Genomic DNA, 22297 nt, shown 5'->3' with positions numbered 1-22297 from the left:
AAGTTGTGCATTTTTTGTTTTCGCCTGCTAATTTTTTTATCCTTCTACTTTTATACTCCACACTGACCCAGTGCTAAGCCCTGCCCCCCTCAGTTACTGTTGCTATGCATGCCAAGCTTCCCGTACTAGCATGGCACATGTGAAGTTTACAATGGCTCTTCAATTTTACACAGACCTAAAGTTAATTAACTGAGCCTAACTCCAACCATTCATTTTCTTCCACTTATCCAGGGCTGGGTCATGGTCACGCTAAGCAAGGCATTCCAAAAATCCCTCTCGTCAGCAACATTTTCCAGCTCCTCCTGGGGGATCCTGAAGCGTTTCCCAGGCTATATGAGATACATAATACCTTCCAGCGTTTTCTGGGTCTGCCCTGGAGCCTCCTACCAGTTGAACATGTCCAGAAAACCTCTAATAGGAGGCACCAGGTAGTCATCCTGATCAGATGCCTAAACCCCCAAAACTTTCCCCTTTTAACAGGTAGAGTGGCGGCCCTACTCCAAGCTCCTTACTTTATCTCTAAGGCTGATTTCAGCCACCATATGGAAGAAACTCATGTCACTCGCTTGTATTCACAATCTCATTCGTTCAGTCACTACCAAAAGTAAATCGAAAACTTTGCCTTCTGGCTCACCTCCTTCCTCACCACAACAGACCTGCTCAATGCCCCCAAGCAATGCTGATGCTGCACCAAACGGCCTGTCTTGTGATCCATTTTACCCTCACTCATGAACAAGACCCTGAGATACTTGAAAAACTTTGCTTGGAGCAGTTAACTATTATCTAGCAGAGAACCATGGCCTCAGACTTGGAGGTACTGACACATTCTGACTGTTCACACTCAGCTGCAAACTGCCCCAATGCATGCCTGAGGTCACGGTCTGGTAGAGCCATTGGAACACCATCGGCAAAGAGCAGAGACGCAATTCTGAGGTCCCTAAACCATACACAATCATTCCCCCTGCTGTACCTTGAGATCCTGAGATCTAAGTTTGTTAAAAACGTTTTACTGTCCCAAGCTAACTCATTTTAAGACGAGAACCTGTGAAGAGGGCTTAAATATTCACATGCTGGCTACATACATAATTTATGAATGATTCAGGCTAGAGCTGCATGTACCAGGCAAAAAGTCAGCATCGGTCACCACTTGATAATACAGAGCGTGGTTCCCACAGTTGGGATATGTCAAACCTGAACAGGGACATCTCTAACGTAACTTCTAATACCACAAACAATGCAGTTAGCTAATGATATACTCCTTACTCCTTTGCCTTGAAAATAAGGCTACATTACTACCATGGTTTGAAATACTGGGGAAAGAAACAGAAATAGAGACATGAGCTCCCTAGAAAGCCTCATTTGAGAAATGTAGGGAAAAGCTCTAAAACGTGATCACTTCTATTGCCAATTTTTTTTGTGTGTGTGTTTTTTGTTTCCCTGCATATCTAGGTTTTTGTAATAAATAATAGCCTGTATTAAAGCACTTGTCAATGTGCTTTTTTTATCCATGCATAACAATGCCTTATAATCTAGGGTCTAATAAACAAAATAATGTGTATTCCTGCTGTGGCCATGCATGCATCCAACACGCCATCATACGGTATTGATGGAGTACTTGTATGTGTTACCTCTGAAATATTTTTGTGTTTAGCAAGCATTGGGAGCTGTGTTTACAGAAGCTGTTGGAAAAGTTATCTAGCTGTGTTTGCAGTAAGATTTATTTATTTATTCTAGGCTGTATTCATGGTTATAAATGTCACGGGATGCAGCCTAGGTCTGGTTGGTTTAACAAAGTAACACAAACTATTGCCTGAGCGTTGATATTTTTATTGTTTCTCAGTGGAGAGCAATTAAAAAACACATTGCAAAGGTGAATATGTTTTCTTTTTTTGTTGTCCCAATATTCTCTGTATGAATTGAAATGTATTGACAGTACATTTTTGCACATAGATGGGTGCATTCATGTATGTGTGTGCATGTGTACAATACCCCCAACAGCCACAGTCATTGTTTGACAGTTACAAGTAAGTCTCAAGTCAAGTCTCCAGTCAAGACTGACAAGTCCTAACCTTTGAGTTTCGAGTCCTACAACTCATTATACACTCCTCAGCAAATGTAATGCCATTTGGCATTCACTCATTTTCCGTAACCACTTTTCCTGATGGGGGTCCCAGCTGACATTGGGTGTGAGAGAATCGTGGTACACTTTGAACAGGTCGCCAGACTATCATTGGGCTTCACATAGAGACAAACAAACATCACACCTACGGCCAGTCAGCTAGAGTACCCAGAGAAAATCCACGCTGACACGGGGAGAACATGCACGATTTTAACCCCTCCACCCCACGTTTGAACCAGGAACCCTCTTGCTGTGAGGCAGCAATTCAAACCACTGCTCCACTGTACAGCCATTTAATAATTGAAAATAATCATAAAAAATGTGGTGCTGACATTGCATTTTCATAGCACATAGCACTAATAACGAGTTCCAAAACAGAGTGAAGTTTGGATCTTTTTGTCAGAAAAGACAAAACAGAAAAATAATTTCTTGGTGGCACACTTTTTAAATAATGTATAAATGTAATAATGTATAAATCTTTGGCTTTGGGGAAGTTATCAGATATTTTCAAGTCAAAAGACTCAAATCCAAATGAATGAATTAATTAACATTAAAATATAAAGTAACAATGACAAATCAGTGTTTGTATATGTGTTTATTTGATCCCTGGGGGGAAGAGTTATCCAGACTATAATATGGAATTATTCAACTATTTGTCTGTCACCTCCGAAGTGCACAGTATCAAACACTTGGGCTTGGAGGACTCGTTGCCAACACTTAACTACTCTCTAATCATCTTCAAGGTTCAGGTCAAGTGGAAAAAATAGAACAAGGCGTACAAGCAAGCAGGGTGGGGATGGAGGGGGAGGCTATGAGTGTGTTTATATGTGTATGTGTGGCAATGGTACATGAGTTAAACACTGAGCCAGAGAGAGCTAGAGATGGGGCAAGAAATGGAGGGGCAGAGTGCAAGAATGAGAGCCATTGTAAAAAAAATAAAATAAAATAGGTTTGAGGATGGATGATGTGGGTGAGCAGATCAGAAAAAAAAGTAAAGGCAAGATTAAAAGCTTGGGCGCACAGACTGAATGGAGGCTGATGTTTCCAATGGCAAAAAAAATGCTGAGATCAGTGCATGTGGATAAGAGCACTAGGTGTTTGATTCAGTCTGTGCCACAGGAGATGGTTGTTGGTATGCTGCAGCTTTTCATCGCACGATATTTCCCAATTCCAGCTGACAAACAAACTAACCCTCATACAGGAAGTCACACAGCAGTGCATGTGGAATGTTGATCAAGCAAAAGTGTCAATCCCATCAGGGTCAGAGGGCTGGGAAAATAATTTATTTTCACCTCCAACATTTTAGGCATTTAGCTTAGTGACTGAGCAGATGGGGCTCAATGCCTTATTCATTGCCTTTAAAGGGAGGCATGAACATGCCTGCTCTTGTGAGGATTGAAGTTTTAAAAGTGTCTCTAAGGCCATGTTTAGACTGACAATAACCACCACGCCACAGTCATAGTGTAGTGGGGGTGTTGTGGCAGAGAGCTCCAGCACGGAAACACAGCAGATCCGGCTCAACTTCTGCTGCAGTGTCATCTACTGCCAGCCAGTAAGCCACACTGTTCAATCATGTTTACATCACCAGGCGGAGAGGAAAGTTGATGTTGTGACTACTTGCCGGAGCTTTACAGTTCTCCCTCAAAGAGTTTAACCAACCTCCGCAATTGAAATAGTCAGACAGTGTCAACATTGGTATTTCAGTCAGGAACACTTTTGTCAAAGAAAACTTTATTTCCATTTGCAGTATTATATTTGGCAGTATGGCTCTGTATTGGGGCCCCTCGCCTTTCCTCGGGCCTACGCAGAAAGCCTCTTCCACTTGCCTAAGTGGAATGCATAAAGCGGAGAGAGCACACCTCTCCGCCCTTCTGCGTGCCTAAGTAGAAAGCCTATGGCGGAGAGACCTCTCCACCCTTCCACGTGCCTGCGTGGAAAACCATAAGGCAGAGAGAGCAAACCTGTCTGCTCTTCCACATGCAAATGAGGAAAGCCTGAGGCAGAGAGGCAAACTTCCCTGCCCTTCCAGCAGCAGCAAAGACCCCCCCAGGAACAGAACAGAGCAGCATCAATGTCAAACAGAAATGATATTAATAAGTCAGACACAACATGAAAAGGAGGAGCTGGGGTGGAGGCGGGTGGCAAAGCGGCTTGCAGAGGAAGCAGCAACAGTAGGCAGACAAGAGCAGTTTAAATAGTGCACCCTGAATGAGATTTGCCAATTGGTTGCAGAAAAGGAATCATGTGATCTATCAGCTGACTCCCTTCCATCAATCAGCTGCTCCATCAGTTGACTGGCTGCTTGAGATCAAGTGATGTAGCTCGGATGTGAGCTGAGCTTGTCCTGCCTGAACTAACGCACTGCTCAAGTGTTTGTGTCTTTGTGTTATCCAAGTCAATAAACCATAATAATTAATAAAAGTTTTGAAACTGTCATTAAAACAATAAGGAGAATATTTCTTAATACTCTATAAATTATTCAAATTATGTACGTTATTTAGTTTTTGAGATATGCTATTTTTTTTACGAGATCAATATATATAGGATTATGCAAACAACCATCTTCCTCAGCCACATGGGAAAATTTCTGGGGAAATTCAGGCGTAATTCCGGCGAAATACTATATTTGCATCCCACGTAAGGTAAGGTAAGAGGGTAGTGACGTGATGACATAGAAGACTGAAGCCTTAGCTTTCTGCTGCAAAAAGAATGAATACTCCCTTCTGCGAACAATGACCTCCTGCAGTCATTACAAAGAAATATGGGCAAATTCATGGCAAACTACCACATTTGCATCACTTGTGAGGTAAGGTAATGGTGTGATGAGAGGGAAGAGAGAAGCCTTAGCTTTCTGCTGCAAAAAGAATGAATGCTTTGTCTATTATGGTTGTTATTTTAGATCTATTTAAACAGAATAATGCAAACAACAATCTTCTGTGGCCATCCCCAGGTGGTCTGTTTTTAAAAGGATTACCTGTTCCCACTGTGTCATTATGTTTGACAGGCCTTCAAACTGGACTTTCTGGTTTGTATTTCATTCTCTTACCAATAACCTGTAGCATCATGCACACCAGAGCAGCCAGTTATAACTAAGCCTCCCTGGTGTACAAGTTTAGAATTTCTATTTTAATGTCGTCAAGTGATGCACACAAATTATTTGGTGCATTTGGAGTTTATTTGGACAATTCTGCTGCCAAATGCTAACAGACACAGATGTATGCAGAAGCCAGTTGAAATTAATGTGCAATGTCATATGAAGCACTGTAGGACTGACTTTGAAGCTGCTCCACAGTATTTCTCCTCTGTCAGGAAGGCTGAGGGGGGATTTGAGTTCACATGACACCCTGCCCATAACTGAGAGGATAAATGAGTTTACTTGCTCATTTGTTTTTCAAAGAGCAGATATCAATTTCAAAAGAAAACAAAATGAACAAATAATTTGTGATGACCTTCAACTAGTTTGGCTAGGCACATCACATTTTTTGTCATTTCAGCCCGTGGTTTTCAATCAAGAAACCGAGCAGTGAGAAACAATAAAGACAAGTGAAATCAGGCTCTGTTTGTACACTAACATTCACAGCCCTGAAACAACAGTTAACCAGGCAATCAGACCTGCCAAAAAGGTAGACTAGGTCAGAAAGAATGCTGTTGAAGAGCTGAGCCAGAATTAGCTACATTCAATTTGTGATGTCTATCCATCTTTTATTTAGAGCAATCATATTAACACTTTGGGAAGGAGATCCAATAGAGTCAGATTCCCCCGAGCCGCTGATACAATCAGTAGCCTAATCAACTAAAAAAAGTTTACAGGGGTACTGCAACCCCACTATTACACTTGTATGAAGTTGAGGGACTTGCAAAGACAGACTTAAAAAATAATCGTTGAAGCAGCAGAGGTTGAGATATTTTGACTTTTACTCTACAAACTGAGCTTTAGAACAGCTGGGTCCATACCATTATGCAACTCCACAGCAACACTTTGTTAGACCTTGGTAAATGCCCACGGCTTTCAAAATTCTATATCCCCAGTTTTTGTTGCAAGCTTCTTCTTCTTCTTTTTTTTTTTTTTTAATAAATTTGTTGTTACTAAACTCAACCTGGACTTCAGAGTACTTTCACCAGAGCCAGAGAAAATATTATACAGCTGCACACACAGTGGTGAGTTAAAACTGTTATGATGGCAAGGATGAAGACACTTTTTTGTTCTTTCACAGGCTGCATCACTGATGGTGCGAGGGATACTCCCCACTGCCTCTCACCATGAATCCACTGATACAGTTTCACATCAGTTTTATCCTTTAACATCATTAGAGGCCAAATTCTGCTGCCTGCTTTATAATATCTGACAGTGCACAAGCATTAATATAACAGGACGTTGTGTTTGGACTCTGTTTAATTCCCTTTTGTTAGCATGCTGTATGTAAAACGTTTGCTACATATCTATTTATTCATACACATAGTTAGTAATATAGTCAAAGGAACTGGTTATATGATTTATTTGTTATTTTAAACCAGTCCCTTTTGTCCCACGTGTCATTCCACATTGTCACGCCAGACTGCTTTCTATCATGTCAGCCTGGACTTTATTCTGGTTGTTACCCACATCAAGTGGATGTTAAATAGCTGCCACATTTCCCACTGACAGCTTCCTTATGCACAGGTGAGCAAACGTTTCCTGTGCCATAAATATGTTGTCATGTAATTTGACATTTTAACAGCTTTAGAACAAATAGAGTCTCATGGGTGCTTTTTCTTCTACAAATTTCCCACGTTCTCAAGTAGGTCAGGGCCAGGTTGTTTCAAAGCACATTTATGTGGCTATGACCAAAATTACAGCCAAGGTCAAAAGCAGAAAAATGGCCTCAGAGGATGAGTGAATTGATTTATACAAACCCCCTATGGGGTCACATGCTAGAACAAACAAAAAACAAAAAAAACAACCTTCAATGTGTAAATCCATGCGAACAGTTTTGTAAGCTGAATCATGCTAACGTAGCTCCCCAGGGATTTAAGATTTTAGTTTTCTAATTTTGACAGCAGAACTTGATGTGACAACACATTGATTAAGGTGCTAGGTATGGGCTGAAATATGTGCCACCAGAAACTGAATTTGAATCATTTATATTTGAATTTGAATTTCTAAACTTGAATAATTGCACTGAAAAACTGAACCTGAATCACATAATTTTAAATTGTATCGTTTAATTTGAATCATTGCACTGAAAAACTGAATCTGAATAGTATAATTTGAAATTGAATTTATTTCTATATATCTTCACATTCAGTTCTCACAATTCAAATTCAGTTCCCAAAATTCAATTTCAATTTACTGTGACAGACATCCGGGTAGTTTAAGGATGAAGGAAGAGCAATCAAACGCAGATACACAGGACTCCTCTTCAGCCAATCAGCACCTACGATTTTGAGCACGTAGGAAGAAGCGCTCACCTTGATCCATAGACAATAGGCTCGTTGGAGATGAACTGCGCCTCGCCTGAGAAGTAAACGAGAGCAGATGGCCACAGCGGGGGGCGGTGACAAAAAGCTGCGGTGAAGTCGGACAGTTTCCCGACAGTTTCTAGCAGCCTTCAGTCCGTACAGGAAGTCACAGACCATAGGCGTCACTTAGGTATGGCGAGGTATGGCAGCTGCCATACCTTGGAATCGGGAGAAATAAAAAGACAGAGGTTCTGTAGTCATATTACCCGAGGCGCACTGGCTGGTTGTTTTCATTGTATTGCACTTAAATAGGTCAACAATATGCTCATCAGTGAATACGAGTGTTAGTGAATACGAGTGTTATTGAATCAAATTGTTCGCCACTTCGCTCCTCCACGAGTTATGAGTTATGTGAGTTACCGTATATTTCCAAATAGTTGCCCGGTGGCAAATAGCCGCCGGGCACCTAATAGCCGCCAGGGGTTTGACCCCATTTTGTGTATTAAACGCCTGGGCGATTATTTCCTCATTCATTGCCTCATGGCTGTCCCTCCTTCAGGGACTGTTTGGGCTTTTACGCACGGATCGGTGGTAAAGTGGTGCACATGACTTGTGCTACGGACGGATGGATGGACGGACAGACAGACAGACAGACACGTATCTAAAACAGGTAATACATCTGGCTACATCTTTCCCACATCAAATATCCGTGATCGCCTTGACCCACGTGCGTAAAAGTGCACACAATACCGTGTCCACTCACTGCGGATGCTGTGATTTGATGGCCCGGTACTCATTGTAGCCAACTCTTATAAGACCAGTGTTGGGGAAGTTACTTTTAAAAAGTAGTGTTTGCTCGTTACTCATTACTTCTTAAAAAAGGTAATTCCTTACTTTACTTAGTTACCCTCTGTGAAAAGTAACTTTTTACGTTACTCGTTACTTTTACGTTACTTTTTTGGTGCTTGACTTTGGGTAGAACCCCATCTCATTTCCTAAATGTGAAAAAATCCGAGTTTCCCACTGGTATTTACCACTTTGGTGATAAAATAAAGATTAAAGAGTGAGAGTTAATTTGTGTTAACTAGGCTACATGAATTTGTTACATGACAGATTACTACTACTAAAAGCCTATTTGCCAGACCTGCTGCATCACTGAATGAGGAAAATATTAATATTCACAGACACTATCTTTGAACAAATTGTGTCATATTCATGAATAAATCATTTTCTGTTCTGCTATTACGTGTGTAACTGTGAGACTGTGTTTGTGTAACAGACTCATACTTTGCAGTAACCTACAGACCTGCACGAATAAATTAATTCATTTTCTCTTCTGGTATGGTATGGTAGGTACTTTATTAACCCCTGGCTGGCTCGGCAGTACTTCGGTCCGTAGAGCACAAAAACCATCAGATAAATCCCGGTATTCAATATCTTGGACCTGACCGCAAAGTACAAAATTATACACATCAAGGGATTTATATGCCTTGAGTTTTTCATGCGTATAAACGCTGGGTTTCTCCACAAGATTTAAAAAAATGTCCGGCCACTGTAGCTTAGGCCATTTCGTTGGGTCGGTGACCCACTGACCCGACATTAAGTACGGGTCAGGAAACCTCACTCCGTTGCTAATTGTTAGCTTATTACAATAAGCTAACCTGTCTTCGGTTGACAAACCGTTAAAATAATCCGAGGAGGCGTGTATATCTTCCATATTCCTCATACGATTCTTGATTTTGGCGCTCCTGTCTGTACTGTTGACATGGCAACTGTCACAGTTTCTGCCTAGTGCGCAGCTGAGGCAGACAGGCAGTGTCACCGTCGAATCTGTCCCCGCCCAACTGACAAAGTAACTACGTTCTGTTACCATATTTTCAGTAGTAACGCGTTACACTACTTTTTACCCAATAAAAGTAGTTACGTTACTGTAAGGCGTTACTTTGTAACGCGTTACACACAACACTGTATAAGACCCATTAATAATAATAATAATAATAATAATAATAATAATAATAATAATTATAATAAGTTACTGTGGACCTATATGCCATGCATTTTAATAAAATTACCAGAAGAGTTCGCTGAAAAACAGGTAATGTCAGCCTGAATTACTCACGTGTGTCCCTGGTGAAAATCGCTGACATGTATGGGGAATACAGCTTCTACGGGCTCGCCATAGCTTACTGTCAGGACTCAGGGACCAGAATTCGGGATGGCGGACCGTCGGGATGGGGATATTTCGGTGTGGCGGCCTGTAACTGTTGGTTAAATGGCCCGTTCGGTTGGTATTCAGACACATGGAGGGTAGGAAGAGTAGCGGTCAATTTAGTTAACTGACTATTTGTTTTCTGCTCTGGTTTTTTGATAGTGATATTTTTATTTGGTTTACACTCTTACTGTTTAAGTAAAGAGCACTGATGGCATTGTTTTGGGCAAAATTAGTGAAATTGGAGCCATGGATGGACTATTGCTTGTTTAAACAGGCTGGCACTGACACTACTAAAATAACTGAAAAGGAAAGGCTGCATTGTTTGTTAAATGTCAACAATGTCTTGTGGTGTTAATCTATTTTTTATTTATTAGGGGGCCAAAGCACAAGTGTGTGGAGGCTTGCTGCTATTTTAATTTCAATGTTAGACATTTTAAAGATTTCTTGTGTTGATTTATTTTCTATTTATTAAGGGGCCAAAGCAGCCAAAGCAAACCAGCTATATTTTTTATTTAATGTTAATGTTCAAGTTTAAAGTTTGTTTATTTAACCCTGTTAACAATAAACAGGTCAGTTTCTCATACCAACTGTTGTGGATCATTCTAACTAACCCGATTAAGTAGTTGTTCTTGTTAGAGTAATATCGCTTGATCAAACCTTTTCTAACATGACTGACAACAAAATAAGTGAATATGTATAATATGCGCTTGGATCGGATCGGTATCGGCCAAAACTCAAAGCTGTAATATCGGTATTGGATCGGAAGTGAAAAAGCTGGATCGGGACATCCCTACAAATAGCCCCTGGTTCTTTCAAAGCCTGGGGTCAAAATTGATTTTGTGAAATAAATGCCTACTATAAATGGCTACTATTTGGAAAAATACGGAATCTATGTGTTGTAAAAGCATTTTGCTCTGCTGCTGTAGACAGCCTGTCTAAATGATGTCTTGAAGCCTGTCTGATTGTATGTGGGGTTTTTTTCTTCATGTCGGCATGTTAAGCTTGTATTTTCGGTCTCTGGAGACACTCCAATAAATTTGACTATACAGTATTGTACCAAATTGGCTTTTGTTTTACTATGTTTCATACACCGGACGCCTTGGTTATCTTCTAGAAATGAGCTTATAATTAATTTATTTTCTTTATTTTCTGTGAAGTTAAACACATGACTAATGATAATTAAACGTCCGCTCGCTGTCCGTGGTGCTGAAAATACACGAAATAGGTCCGATGTTTTCACTGCTCTCACCAAGTCGTGCATTACATGCAGACATGAGGTATTATGAATGTGAGAAACAGCTTCATGTCCTTTGAAACAGTTTTCAATAGCATAGTATGTACTTGTGACAGGTCAAAGACCAAAGTGAAGTTTTATATAAGTTCATATTTTTCAAACTCCATCATCAGTAGCTCTGTGGCATCATGTCATATTACCACACCTTAGCTTTTGCTGAAACGACGCCCCTGATTCATATCAAATGGAGGATAAACCATGAACATAAACTACAGATCACCTGTAAAGCATGTTAATAAATTAATCTATCATAATTAAAACAACTGGAGACTGAAAACAAACTGATATATGGGTCTGATAACTTTTTTAATGAATTGACATCATTCCAGACAGGATGTTAGTGTGTCTGTGACTTCCTGTACGGACTGAAGGCTGCTAGAAACTGTCGGGAAACTGTCCGACTTCACTGCAGCTTTTTGTCACCGTCCCCCCACTGCGGGCATCTGCTCTCGACTACTTCTCAGGCGAGACACAGTTCATCTCCAACGAGCCTATTGTCTATGGTCTATGGATCAAGGCGAGCACTTCTTCCTACGTGCTCAAAATCGTAGGTGCTGATTGGCTGAAGAGGAGTCCTGTGTATCTGCGTTTGATTGCTCTTCCTTCATCCTTAAACTACCCGGATGTCTGTCACAGTAAATTGAAATTGAATTTTGAGAAGTGAATTTGAATTGTGAGAACTGAATGTGAAGATATATAGAAATAAATTCAATTTCAAATTATACTATTCAGGTTCAGTTTTTCAATGCAATGATTCAAATTGACAATACAATTTCAAAATTATGTGATTCAGGTTCAGTTTTTCAATGCAATTATTCAAGTTTAGAAATTCAAATTCAAATATAAATGATTCAAATTCAGTTTCTGGTGGCACATATTTCAGCCAATAGCTAGGGGTTAAAACTGTTGGTAGTTGCAATTGTTTTTGCTCAAAAATGTTGAATTGTTAACCAGAGAGCAAGGATTGTAAATACAAAGGTATAGACTACAAATATGTTAGAACAGATTTACACATAACGTTTTTTTTCTTCCATGTGACCCCAGAGGGGCTCCGTAGGGTTAAATGTATGTGTCTTCATGCCTTTGTGTCAAAATGATGTGTGTATGTGGATCATCCAAGTGTGAATGTGCAGTTACAGAACGAGGTGTGTGTAGGGTTGTGTGTGTGTACCTGCATTCGTGCACTCTCCACAAGTCAACACAGGTGAAGGGGGGGCTACACTGGTTCCTTTTGCAGGAGTCAGAAGAGCACCCAAGGGAGAGGCCTTGAATGCTGACCTGGGAAACCCCATCTCGCGGCTGGCTGTCCAGTGGCATGTAGCGACCATTGAGGCGTACGTCCCTCATGCAGCCTGCAGGGAGAAAAATGGAAAAGGGCTCAGTGGAAAAGAAATACACTGTTACTTACAGACAACTACACGGACACAACATTAAATTAGACAGAGGTTTTCGTTGTGTACCTGGTGAGCAAATCAACCACATGTTCTTGATAGATTACTGGCTCTAGTTCTGACACTCACATCTTAAATCCGCCCTGTTTTTTAATGGAAATTTTTCATTGAGTTTCTTGTGGTAGGGTGTTTATTGCAGCATTTTAAAATGCCATTCATACTGTTTGAGAAAATCTCTGAAGGCAAAGATTTGCATACATGTTGGATATTGTATAATGTGCTCCATGGTGCACTGATAGCTGTGCTGTTTACACATGTCACTGCTTCGCTGGGTTACACGCCTGAGACACTTACTGAAGGGGAGTTAGCATATTTGAAAGGCTGTTTGCAAAATGCTGCACACAGTTAATAACACACTTTGGAAACAGGGGCAAAACGCTTCGGCTTGGAACAAATCAGATGGATCTGGATCCTACTTATGGATACTTCTGGTTTATTACAATTTGGATCTTATTTCCATAGGTTTGGCCATCATTTCTATCACTTAATAGAACAATACTGACTACTCTACACGGACTGACCTGGTTCCTGGTTCAGCTTTAAAAGGAGCTGTATCCAACATGCAGAGCAGATCTGTCATTCACAATTAGAGCTGGAGTTGTCTGTACACAGCTCTCAACATGGAGGTGGCTGAGCCGGTGGCTAGCAGCTCATAGTGCTAACAGTGCAAACAGTGCAACAGGATGGAGGGATTATGCCTCTGCGATGGCATTATCAGCATTACCTCCCAAATGAGTGCAGTGCAGAGCAGCCGTGAGTAGCCAGTGGGCTTCACACACAGGACTCACATGCACTAACACGCACCATGGACTGTGTATAAAGATGGTCGACATGACTCTCTAAAAGTGAAGCCAAAACATCGCCCCCTGGTGGCTGGCTGCAGAATAGGTCATAAAGCCCACCCCACAATGTTAGTGGATGGGACATGAGCCAAACAAAAACTTGAGTATTCATCAAATAAAATTTTTCCAAGGATGCTCTCTGTCATTTAAAGAAGTTCGGTAACACTTTCTTTGAAGACCACACCTATAATGCATTTTAAGGCCATTCATAGTGAACTATACTGCATTTATAATTCTCTGTGACTACACTCATAAACACACATAATGCTTCCTGATGCACTGTATCAACAGTCATAAAACATTATAGATGCGACTTATAATGAATTATAAGTGTCTTATGGATGCTCTTGACTAGTTATAAACTAGAGGTTGACTGATGGCGTTTATGATGCATTATGAATACCTAAACTCACCTATCCGTACTTTAACAATCATCTGTAAAAAGGACACATAGAATGTTATAATAGCTAATGCAGTGTATAAGTCATCATTGTATGAGTTAAGTATGCAGTATGCAGTGATGCATTTTCATGTAGGCTATGTAAAAGAATCTGTGCTGCATCATAAGTGATTAATGTCTGTCATACACTAGAATACTGTGAAAATGTTTTTAAAGACTTAAGTCTGACACCCTCTCATCTGAAGACACTGAGTCTTTTTTGTCACAGAAGCAGATTTTTGACAAAAACAGTTGCTATTTGCAAGACTGTTAGCTTCAAAAAAAGAAAAAAAAACACAATACTATTACTACAATATTGTTGCAGCCATCAAAATTCTCAGTAATTATGCTATATGCTACAGCCGGCTAGCTAATAATTTTCTCAATTTCATACAAGGCTGCTTGTAAGCTAATGTTAGCTACTATAATGTTTGCAATAGCCCATGAGCAAACCGTAGATTTCAGCTGAAGACTTCATCGTTCAGTCATATAAATGGTTACATGATGTAATTTTTGAAGCTTGTAGGCTTCAGCTGAAACATAACGTTAGCTCATAAGCTACTAGCAAACATTCCAGTAACGTTAGCTGTAGCTGTACATAAACTTACAAGGAGCCCCTACAGTGGTAAGTTAGCTGTAGCATATAGCATACTTACTGGGGATTTCAGGGGCCGTAGCAATTTCTGTCCACTTATTCATTTCTCGACTCTCCACTCCTCACAAATTTCAGGATATGTCACAGAGACACTCCTATTCATCAAGACCACATGACGTCACAGTGTTTTCACGCTGCCATATTTGTGTCTGCTCACAGCAGTCAGGTCACAGGTCACAGCGCTGTCATGTTACCAAAACAAGTAGAGTAAGAGGAAAATCAGCGAGAGACCAAAAAAGTATGTTACTTGAAGGATGCCAGGAATATGTTGTGCTGTTGGCTGTGATACCAGTCGACAAAGAAACCCCGGACTGCAGTTTTATTCCATCCCAAAGGATGTAGACCAGCGGAATAAATGGTTGGCTGCGATAAGAAGAGACCACTGGCAACCAACAGCTAACGTTAACTCCAGGTTGTGCAGTCAACACTTTGTGTCCGGTAAGTCCTCAACTCTATCTAATTTTTATTTTTTTTTATTTTTTTATTTTTTTAAAGATATTTTTTTGGGCATTTTTGCCTTTAATGTACAGGACAGTTAAGTGTGAAAGGGGGAGAGAGAGGGGATGACATGTAGCAAAGAGCCACAGGCTGGACTCGAACCCGGGCCGCTGCGGCAACAGCCTTGTACATGGGGCGCCTGCTCTACCACTAAGCCACCGACGCCCCTAATTTTTATTTTAGTCTCTGAAAACCCCTTACAAAACATGTGAAACATGATTAACTTAAGATACCATATGATTAACGCCGACAGCCCGACACTATGTTACCTAACGTGATGTTAGCTACCTACAGTTGCAATCAAAATTATTCAACCTCCATTGCATATTAGGCCTATTGGCAAAATATACAATTTCTCTGCTGTTTGCAATAAACAAATTACACAAGAACTGTTTAAGTAGTTCAATGAAACTAATATTACAAGGGTTTTGATCCAAATTCAACACAAAATGCTACTTTTAATGACTACTGCAGTCTCAAAATTATTCAACCCCTTCATGACAAGCATCTTCAGTACTTAGTAGAACACCCTTTTGCTGTTATGACCTGCTGCAAACGTGATGCATAGCCAGACACCAGCTTCAGACAGCGTTCCTGAGGAATCTTAGCTCATTCCTCATGGGCAATGGCCTCCAGTTCAGTAATATTCTTGGGTGTGCGTTTTGCAACCGCCTTCTTCAAATCTCACCAGAGATTTTCTATGGGGTTCAAGTCAGGCGACTGTGACGGCCACTCTAGAATCTTCCATTTCTTCTTCTGAAACCAAGCCTTGGTGGACTTTGAGGTATGCTTGGGATCATTGTCCTTTTGGAAGGTCCAGTGACGCCCAAGCTTCAGCTTCCTCACAGATGACATGACGTTTTTACCTAAGATTTCCTGATACTTTACTGAATCCATCGTGCCCTCCACACACTGCAGGTTTCCAGTGCCAGAGGCAGCAAAGCAGTTCTTTTGACTTTGACTTAGCCATATTTCTAACATGCAATCAAACGTCACTCTCAACAAACCCCTAGCCAGTTGAGGTATTTATGTGTTCTATCTCAAGCACAACTGAACTAATGAAGCCCTTGATTAGTTGCACCAGGTGTGCTTGAAACAGGAGGTTGAATAATTGTGATTAGTTGCATCAGGTGTGCTTGAGACAGGGGGTTGAATAATTTTGATTAGTTGCATCAGGTGTGCTTGAGACAGGGGGTTGAATAAGACTGCAGTGGTGATTAAAAGTAGCATTTTGCGTTGAATTTGGATAAAACCCATGGTAATATTAGTTTTATTAAACTATTTCAACTGTTCTTGTCTACTTTGTTTATTGCAAACAGCTGAAAGATTGTACATTTTGCCAGTAAGCCTAATATGCAATGGGGGTTGAATAATTTTGATTGCTACTGTAAATGGAGATTCACATTGTCTTATGCTAACGTTAGCTAACGTTATCTGATTACGGTACACTCAAAAGCTTGTGGTTTGAGCTGATGTCAGTCACTAATTAACTATTATTCATACCTACTCTTGTCGTTGTGTGGGTCCTTAAATATAATACACACTCACCGGCCACTTCATTAGGTAACACTTGTGTGGTCTAATGCAGTCCAATCCAATGGTTATGCCATAAATGCTATTTTTACGAAGCTTATAATGTTACATTTTGGGTTTTTGTTGACATTGTCAAAAAGGTGATAATTATACATTATGTTTATTATAGAGGTCATAGTGGATGGTACTGTGTACTGGAGTGCATTATATTGTTCGGTGTTCTCATAATTTTGCCCAATCCATTAACATATATTGAGGGGGACAAAATATTAGGAACACTTTAATATTACACTCCAGTACGCCAGCACCACCCAGTACAACCTTAATAATAAACCTAAAGTTTAATTATCACCTTTCTGACAATGTCAACAAAAACTGAAAATGTAAAAAGCTTCATAAAGTAGAATGTATGACAGAGCTGTTGGATTAGATTGCACGGGTGGACCTAATGAAGCGGCCAGTGGACGGACGGACGGATACACACACACACACACACACACACACACACACACACACAGCGTGTTGCAGAGGTTAGCTGACAAAATACTGTTGAGGGTACTAAATATGGGTCGCAACCAGTAATGGAAATTTTTAACAAATATCGTTGTCTCTCCGTCTCGTTTAAGTGTGAGGTGTGTACTGCCATAGCGAAACTTAGGGGTACGGTCAAATCGGACACAAATATGGCGGCGGTCTCGTCGACACGACGTCACTGGTACCCATGAATTCACTCCACAACTCCACTTTATCCATCTTCAGATCACAGCAAAGTAGGGTGGGATAAAGCGGAACATGCTTGGTAAAAATGCCGACTGGTTAATGCCACTGAAGCAACTGTGTCATTTCTCATGTAGCCTAATCTGGAAAAGGAGGAGAAAGTGGAGTTGTGGAGTTAACAGGAGTGATATGTGCCATGACAGAGTGAAGAAGGAAAATAGTGGACAAAATTTGATGCAGCCCTCATCCCTTGTAAGTATCCTATAGCTAGCAAGCTAATAACCGTAGAAGCTATTTACAAGCTAACGTTATGGTTAGCTTGTAGGCTAATAGCACACATGCTAACCATATGTTTCAACTAAAGATTACTGGCTTCAAAAATCACCTCATGTAACCACTTATATGAGTGAAGCAAGAGATCTCCAGCTGAAATGTACAGTTGCTTGTAGGCTAATAACAAACATCTAAGTAGCTAATCGGTGGGCTCGCAATCAGCGGTGCTCCCCGTGATTAGTTGGATGGGTGTATGGGCAAGATACTTGATATAGTGGAGATTGCTACTGCGCAGACTCTGGCTCCGAATGACATCATCAGAGAAAGATGGCAGCGGCTGTATCAGGGATATTTTAGCTTCACTTCTGTACAGTAGGGGTAAATGGAAATGCGTTGTCCATCTCATTATATAGTCTATGACCAGAGTTGGGTAAGGGTTACTTTAAAAGTAATCAAAGTACTGCATACTTACTTTTTTAAAAAGTAACCAGTTACTTTACTGCGTTACTTCCTGAGTAAAGTAACTCAAGTACTTTTAAAGTACTTTTGACATTACTCCCTGAGAAAAGTAACTCAAGCACTTTTAAAGTACTTTTGAGTATTCTACATTTCCTATTGGGCAATGGACCACAGGGCGCTAAGCCTACATTTTTTTGTCTCCAAAATTAAAGTTATGGACCACTTGCCCTTCACTGAGATCCAACTCTCCCATCACAGCCGTCACTTTGACCAGTAGAAACACAGAACGATCTGCTGCCATAGACAACTGTATGACAACAACACCCCAGCGTTTTTAATATTTCCTCTAGGGATGTTACCACACAGAGGGGGAAATGATGGTGTGAAACAGCAGAGGCACTTTGTCAACCCGCTGAGTACTGCCATTAGCATCAAGTTAGCAAACAATGTTACATCCTCAGGGTCGGACATAAAGTAATAACATTAACAAATAGCGGCGGGGCTTTTACTCACCACAACTGCAGAGGCTCCCAGCTTCATTTGAAACAGACTACATTATAGATGGTCCCTTATTTATTAATCCCTCTGTATCTTTATGTTTTTACTTTATATCCGCTCCTGTTGTCTTCATAAAGTTAACACATTGTGTCGTCATTTCAAACTCAACACTTCCTGATTTTCCTTCAAATTAATAGCCCCTTATAACCTCGGCTGAGAGAATCCCTCCATTTTCTAATAGGCTTTTATTGTGAAACATTTGTAAGAACTTGGTTGTGGAGGATACAGTAGCTTGAATGTTTGCCTACAGTACTTCAAATGTAGCTCCTGCCAACTGCTGACGCTTTTAGGTGACTACAACAACATTTCGGCTGGCACATGAACAGACACAGTGACTGAAATAATAGTAAAAGTAACAAAAATAGGACAAGAATAACCCGATGACATCACACACGTCGTGAAAGACGACTGGGGATAATTGGTGAGTACCATCGTGTAGTGTGTACCAGGCATAATGCAAGTCCTGAGTCTGACCTGTCTGTCAGTGAGTCCTACTCCACCTTTTTTTAGACTCCACCGTAGACGATGGCAGCATTTCTTCTACCATGTAGCAAACCACAAGCTTCATGGCTTCTTTTGGACTGATAGGCTTAATGTTATCTCCGTTATTAGAACCAAAAGACAGCCGTTGCTGTTTCGGAGCTGAAGGACCAGAGTTCTAAAAGTAATGAAAGTAACTGATGTCTTGTTTGAAAATGTACTCAAGTATTTGATTACTCCAACAGCAAACTAACGTGTTAGGTTACTCATTACTGCAAAAAGTAATCAAAGTACTCTAACACGTCACTTTGTAATGTGTTACTTTGTACTTTGTTACTTTGTAACGCGTTATACCCAACTCTGTCTATGACACACATATGCAGCCAGGCTGTTTATCAAAACAAAAAACAGAGAAGCTCAAACTACAAAAGACATAGAGAGAGTATGACTTTAGTCTCTGCTCAGGGCGCCATTACTCCATTATAACTTTACGTAGCAAATAGTTGTTTGCTGCTATGTGCAACTTGCGCTATGCTGAGCTAATAATAACTCAAATTTATACAGTCAACTGAAATCCATCTCAAAGTATCAACATGCATTTTTTGTACTAACAGCCTGGTGCTCAAACTGTAGAGCAGAGTACCTGAGTTTTGTTTACCAGCAGCTGAGGTAATGTCTAAAGGTCCAGAAACCATTATGTCTAAACTCAATGCTGAGTGTTGCTAAGGTTACCACTGAGCAACAGAGCAATACCTGAGGGCACGTTTCTGGCCCTTTTTATGTTCTCATTGCTTAATTACTATGTTGGTATTCAGTTAACATCCCCCGCCCCACCCACTCACTCACACACACACACACACACACACACACAATCTTCCCTGCCACTATCTATCACGTCTGCCTCTTTTGAAGGGATATGCTTTTAAAGTCCATTTAATAAACACATGCATTGTCTTTTACTGCCTGAGGCGCAGCTGTCGAACTCCAGGGAGCTCTCTAACTCTCTCTCTCCGTAGTTGTGACCTCTTTTTCTCTCATATTGTTATAATATTGTGCCTTTTCTGCCTTCTATGTATTCTAACCAACATTGTTTTTGTAAGAGCCTTTGACTGTATCTGCCAGCATTTGGTTTCACATGTGTGTGTCAGTACTGCTTTTCTCTCTGTCGCTATTAGACCAGGGCTGGGCCACAGACTGAAAATTTACAGAATATTGTATACTGACTTGTTTTGCCAAACTAAAAAAAAAAAAAAAAAAAAGCCAAAACCTTTTTTTTGCTGTACTTTCTCTTTCAGACTTTTTGGCCTGACTCACAGAACAAACCACCAATACGTGTGTGCATGTGCTCTTTGTGTGGATTTATTTTATAACAGTGGAGTGGTAACATTCCAGCCAGCAGTTTTAAAGAAATTGTTCAGCATTTTGGGAAATAGACTTATTCACTTTCTTGCAGGGAGTTAGATGAGAACATTGATATCGTTTTTATATTTGTGCAACTAATATGCAGCCAAAGCAGCAAGATGGCTAGCTTTAGCTTGGAAAAAAACTGGAAACGGGAAAAATAGGTAGCCTATACACTGCAAAAACCCCAAGTGTAAAAGACAGCTCAGTCTGTTTTGATTTGATTTGCTAATGCTTCTCCAAATGCCAAAACAGAAACTGTCCTCCCAAGAATGACAGCATCAGGGACACTTTTCATCTCAGCAAGTAGAAAGGTCAGAGTGGAGGGATGGGTCACCAATATATGAGACATGAGAACATACCACTGTTGATTTTCTGTTTTAGACTGACGGTCAACGTTGTTTTTGAAAAGACTGACCACAACCATACTACATTTACCCATACCACATTTTCCTAAACCTTGACAAAGTCAGTCAAGTCAAGTGCTCGATGTGCATTAACCCAACTAAACCTCGACCTAGAGGCATAAACAAGAGCCTACCGTTAAATATCTCAAGTAAATATTATTCTGAGTCAAACTGAATGCTATTTTGTTTACTGTTCAGGATAAAATAAAATATGAGGTCAAGTGCAAGACAGAGAATCTTTTGTGTCGTGTATTTAAAAATATACTGTTTAAGGAAATAAGTGAAAGAGCAAACTTATCACAACAAAACAGGTACACTTGCTAATCTTGTGTTAACAACAGCTTTTTGTATTTATAGTTTACGAACATCTCTCTCACTCACACACACAGACAGTATTGTATATACAGTGTACACACACACACACACGCGCAAAATGTTCTTACTCTCCAGCCCCTCCATACACCCAGCTGTGTGGACAGCCAGCTAACAATGAATCAGCCATTAAACTGTCAAATCAATCATTCATTATCACATAAAATGTCACAATTCTCCCTTGAAAACAGTGCGTATGAATAGATAAAAAGACTTATTCCTGGTAGCACTTTTCAGGTGGAATACTTAAACTGTTTCTTATGCCCTGTGTGACACACCACCCTTTCTCACTATATCACCCAGCAAACGCATCATATTATCTCTTACTCCCACACAAACACACAGGTTATACACGATACTGCATGGATGATGTTTAGATTGATTTTACCATTGTATGGTGTCAGTTCTCTGCAGAAAAGGACATTCAGGAAGATTTATACTGTTGTGTGTCACAACCTTTCTCCCATTCTCTTCTGAAAATGTCTACTTCTTAACAATACAGCAGAGCATTCACCTGTCTGAGATTTTAAAGGAAAACTATGGAGCTACATTAGGGTCAAACGTTTTGTACTTGAAAAAATAAAATTTGAAACTGAAAATTCATGTGTTGATCTTGAATTTTGAAAAATACAACAATGTATTCAAAAAAAAAATAAGTATATGAAACATTTTTTCAGATTAAATATAATTTTGATTCACTTTGGTAATTCTTTTGAATGAATCATTTATTTTCACTTTTCACTTCCATATATATTTTAACATTTGAGGTCTTATTTTTTTCAGTTGCATGTTTTATCTTAAATTCTGACTCAACACTTACATACACCATATTCATGTGACTGGCAGTGTAAAAATTGATGCCAGTGACAAACTTCCATTTAGAAATCTGTTTTAGACAGTACTGAACACCAATTGTGGTATAAGAGCGATAAATTATGCCAGATTTTGCAGATCAACAGCCACATTTTAAGTGCTGATATGTCCGATTTCCACACCGCAATTGGTGCTCAGTACTGTCTAAAACAGATTTCTAAATGGAAGTTTGTCACTGGCATCAATTTTTACACTGCCAGTCACATGAATATGGTGTATATAAGTGTTGAGTCAGAATTTTTTTAGTTCCTACGTTCCCTGAAGGCACTGTCACT

The 22297-nt window shown here is 40.1% G+C and overlaps 1 protein-coding gene across 1 annotated transcript in view; it reads right to left on the bottom strand.

Moving 5' to 3' along the window:
• LOC117250859 (neural-cadherin) overlaps positions 1-22297 on the bottom strand; it is a 460454-nt gene that overhangs the window by 42087 nt on the left and 396070 nt on the right. Inside the window, exon 34 of the mRNA XM_033616852.2 lies at positions 12236-12416. Coding sequence (XP_033472743.2) covers positions 12236-12416 — 181 coding nt within the window. The remainder of the gene's footprint in view (positions 1-12235; positions 12417-22297) is intronic.

The sequence above is a fragment of the Epinephelus lanceolatus genome, chromosome 2 (assembly GCF_041903045.1).
Source record: "Epinephelus lanceolatus isolate andai-2023 chromosome 2, ASM4190304v1, whole genome shotgun sequence".
NCBI classification, from domain to species: domain Eukaryota; kingdom Metazoa; phylum Chordata; class Actinopteri; order Perciformes; family Serranidae; genus Epinephelus; species Epinephelus lanceolatus.
This window is presented reverse-complemented; position numbering and strand designations above follow the sequence as displayed.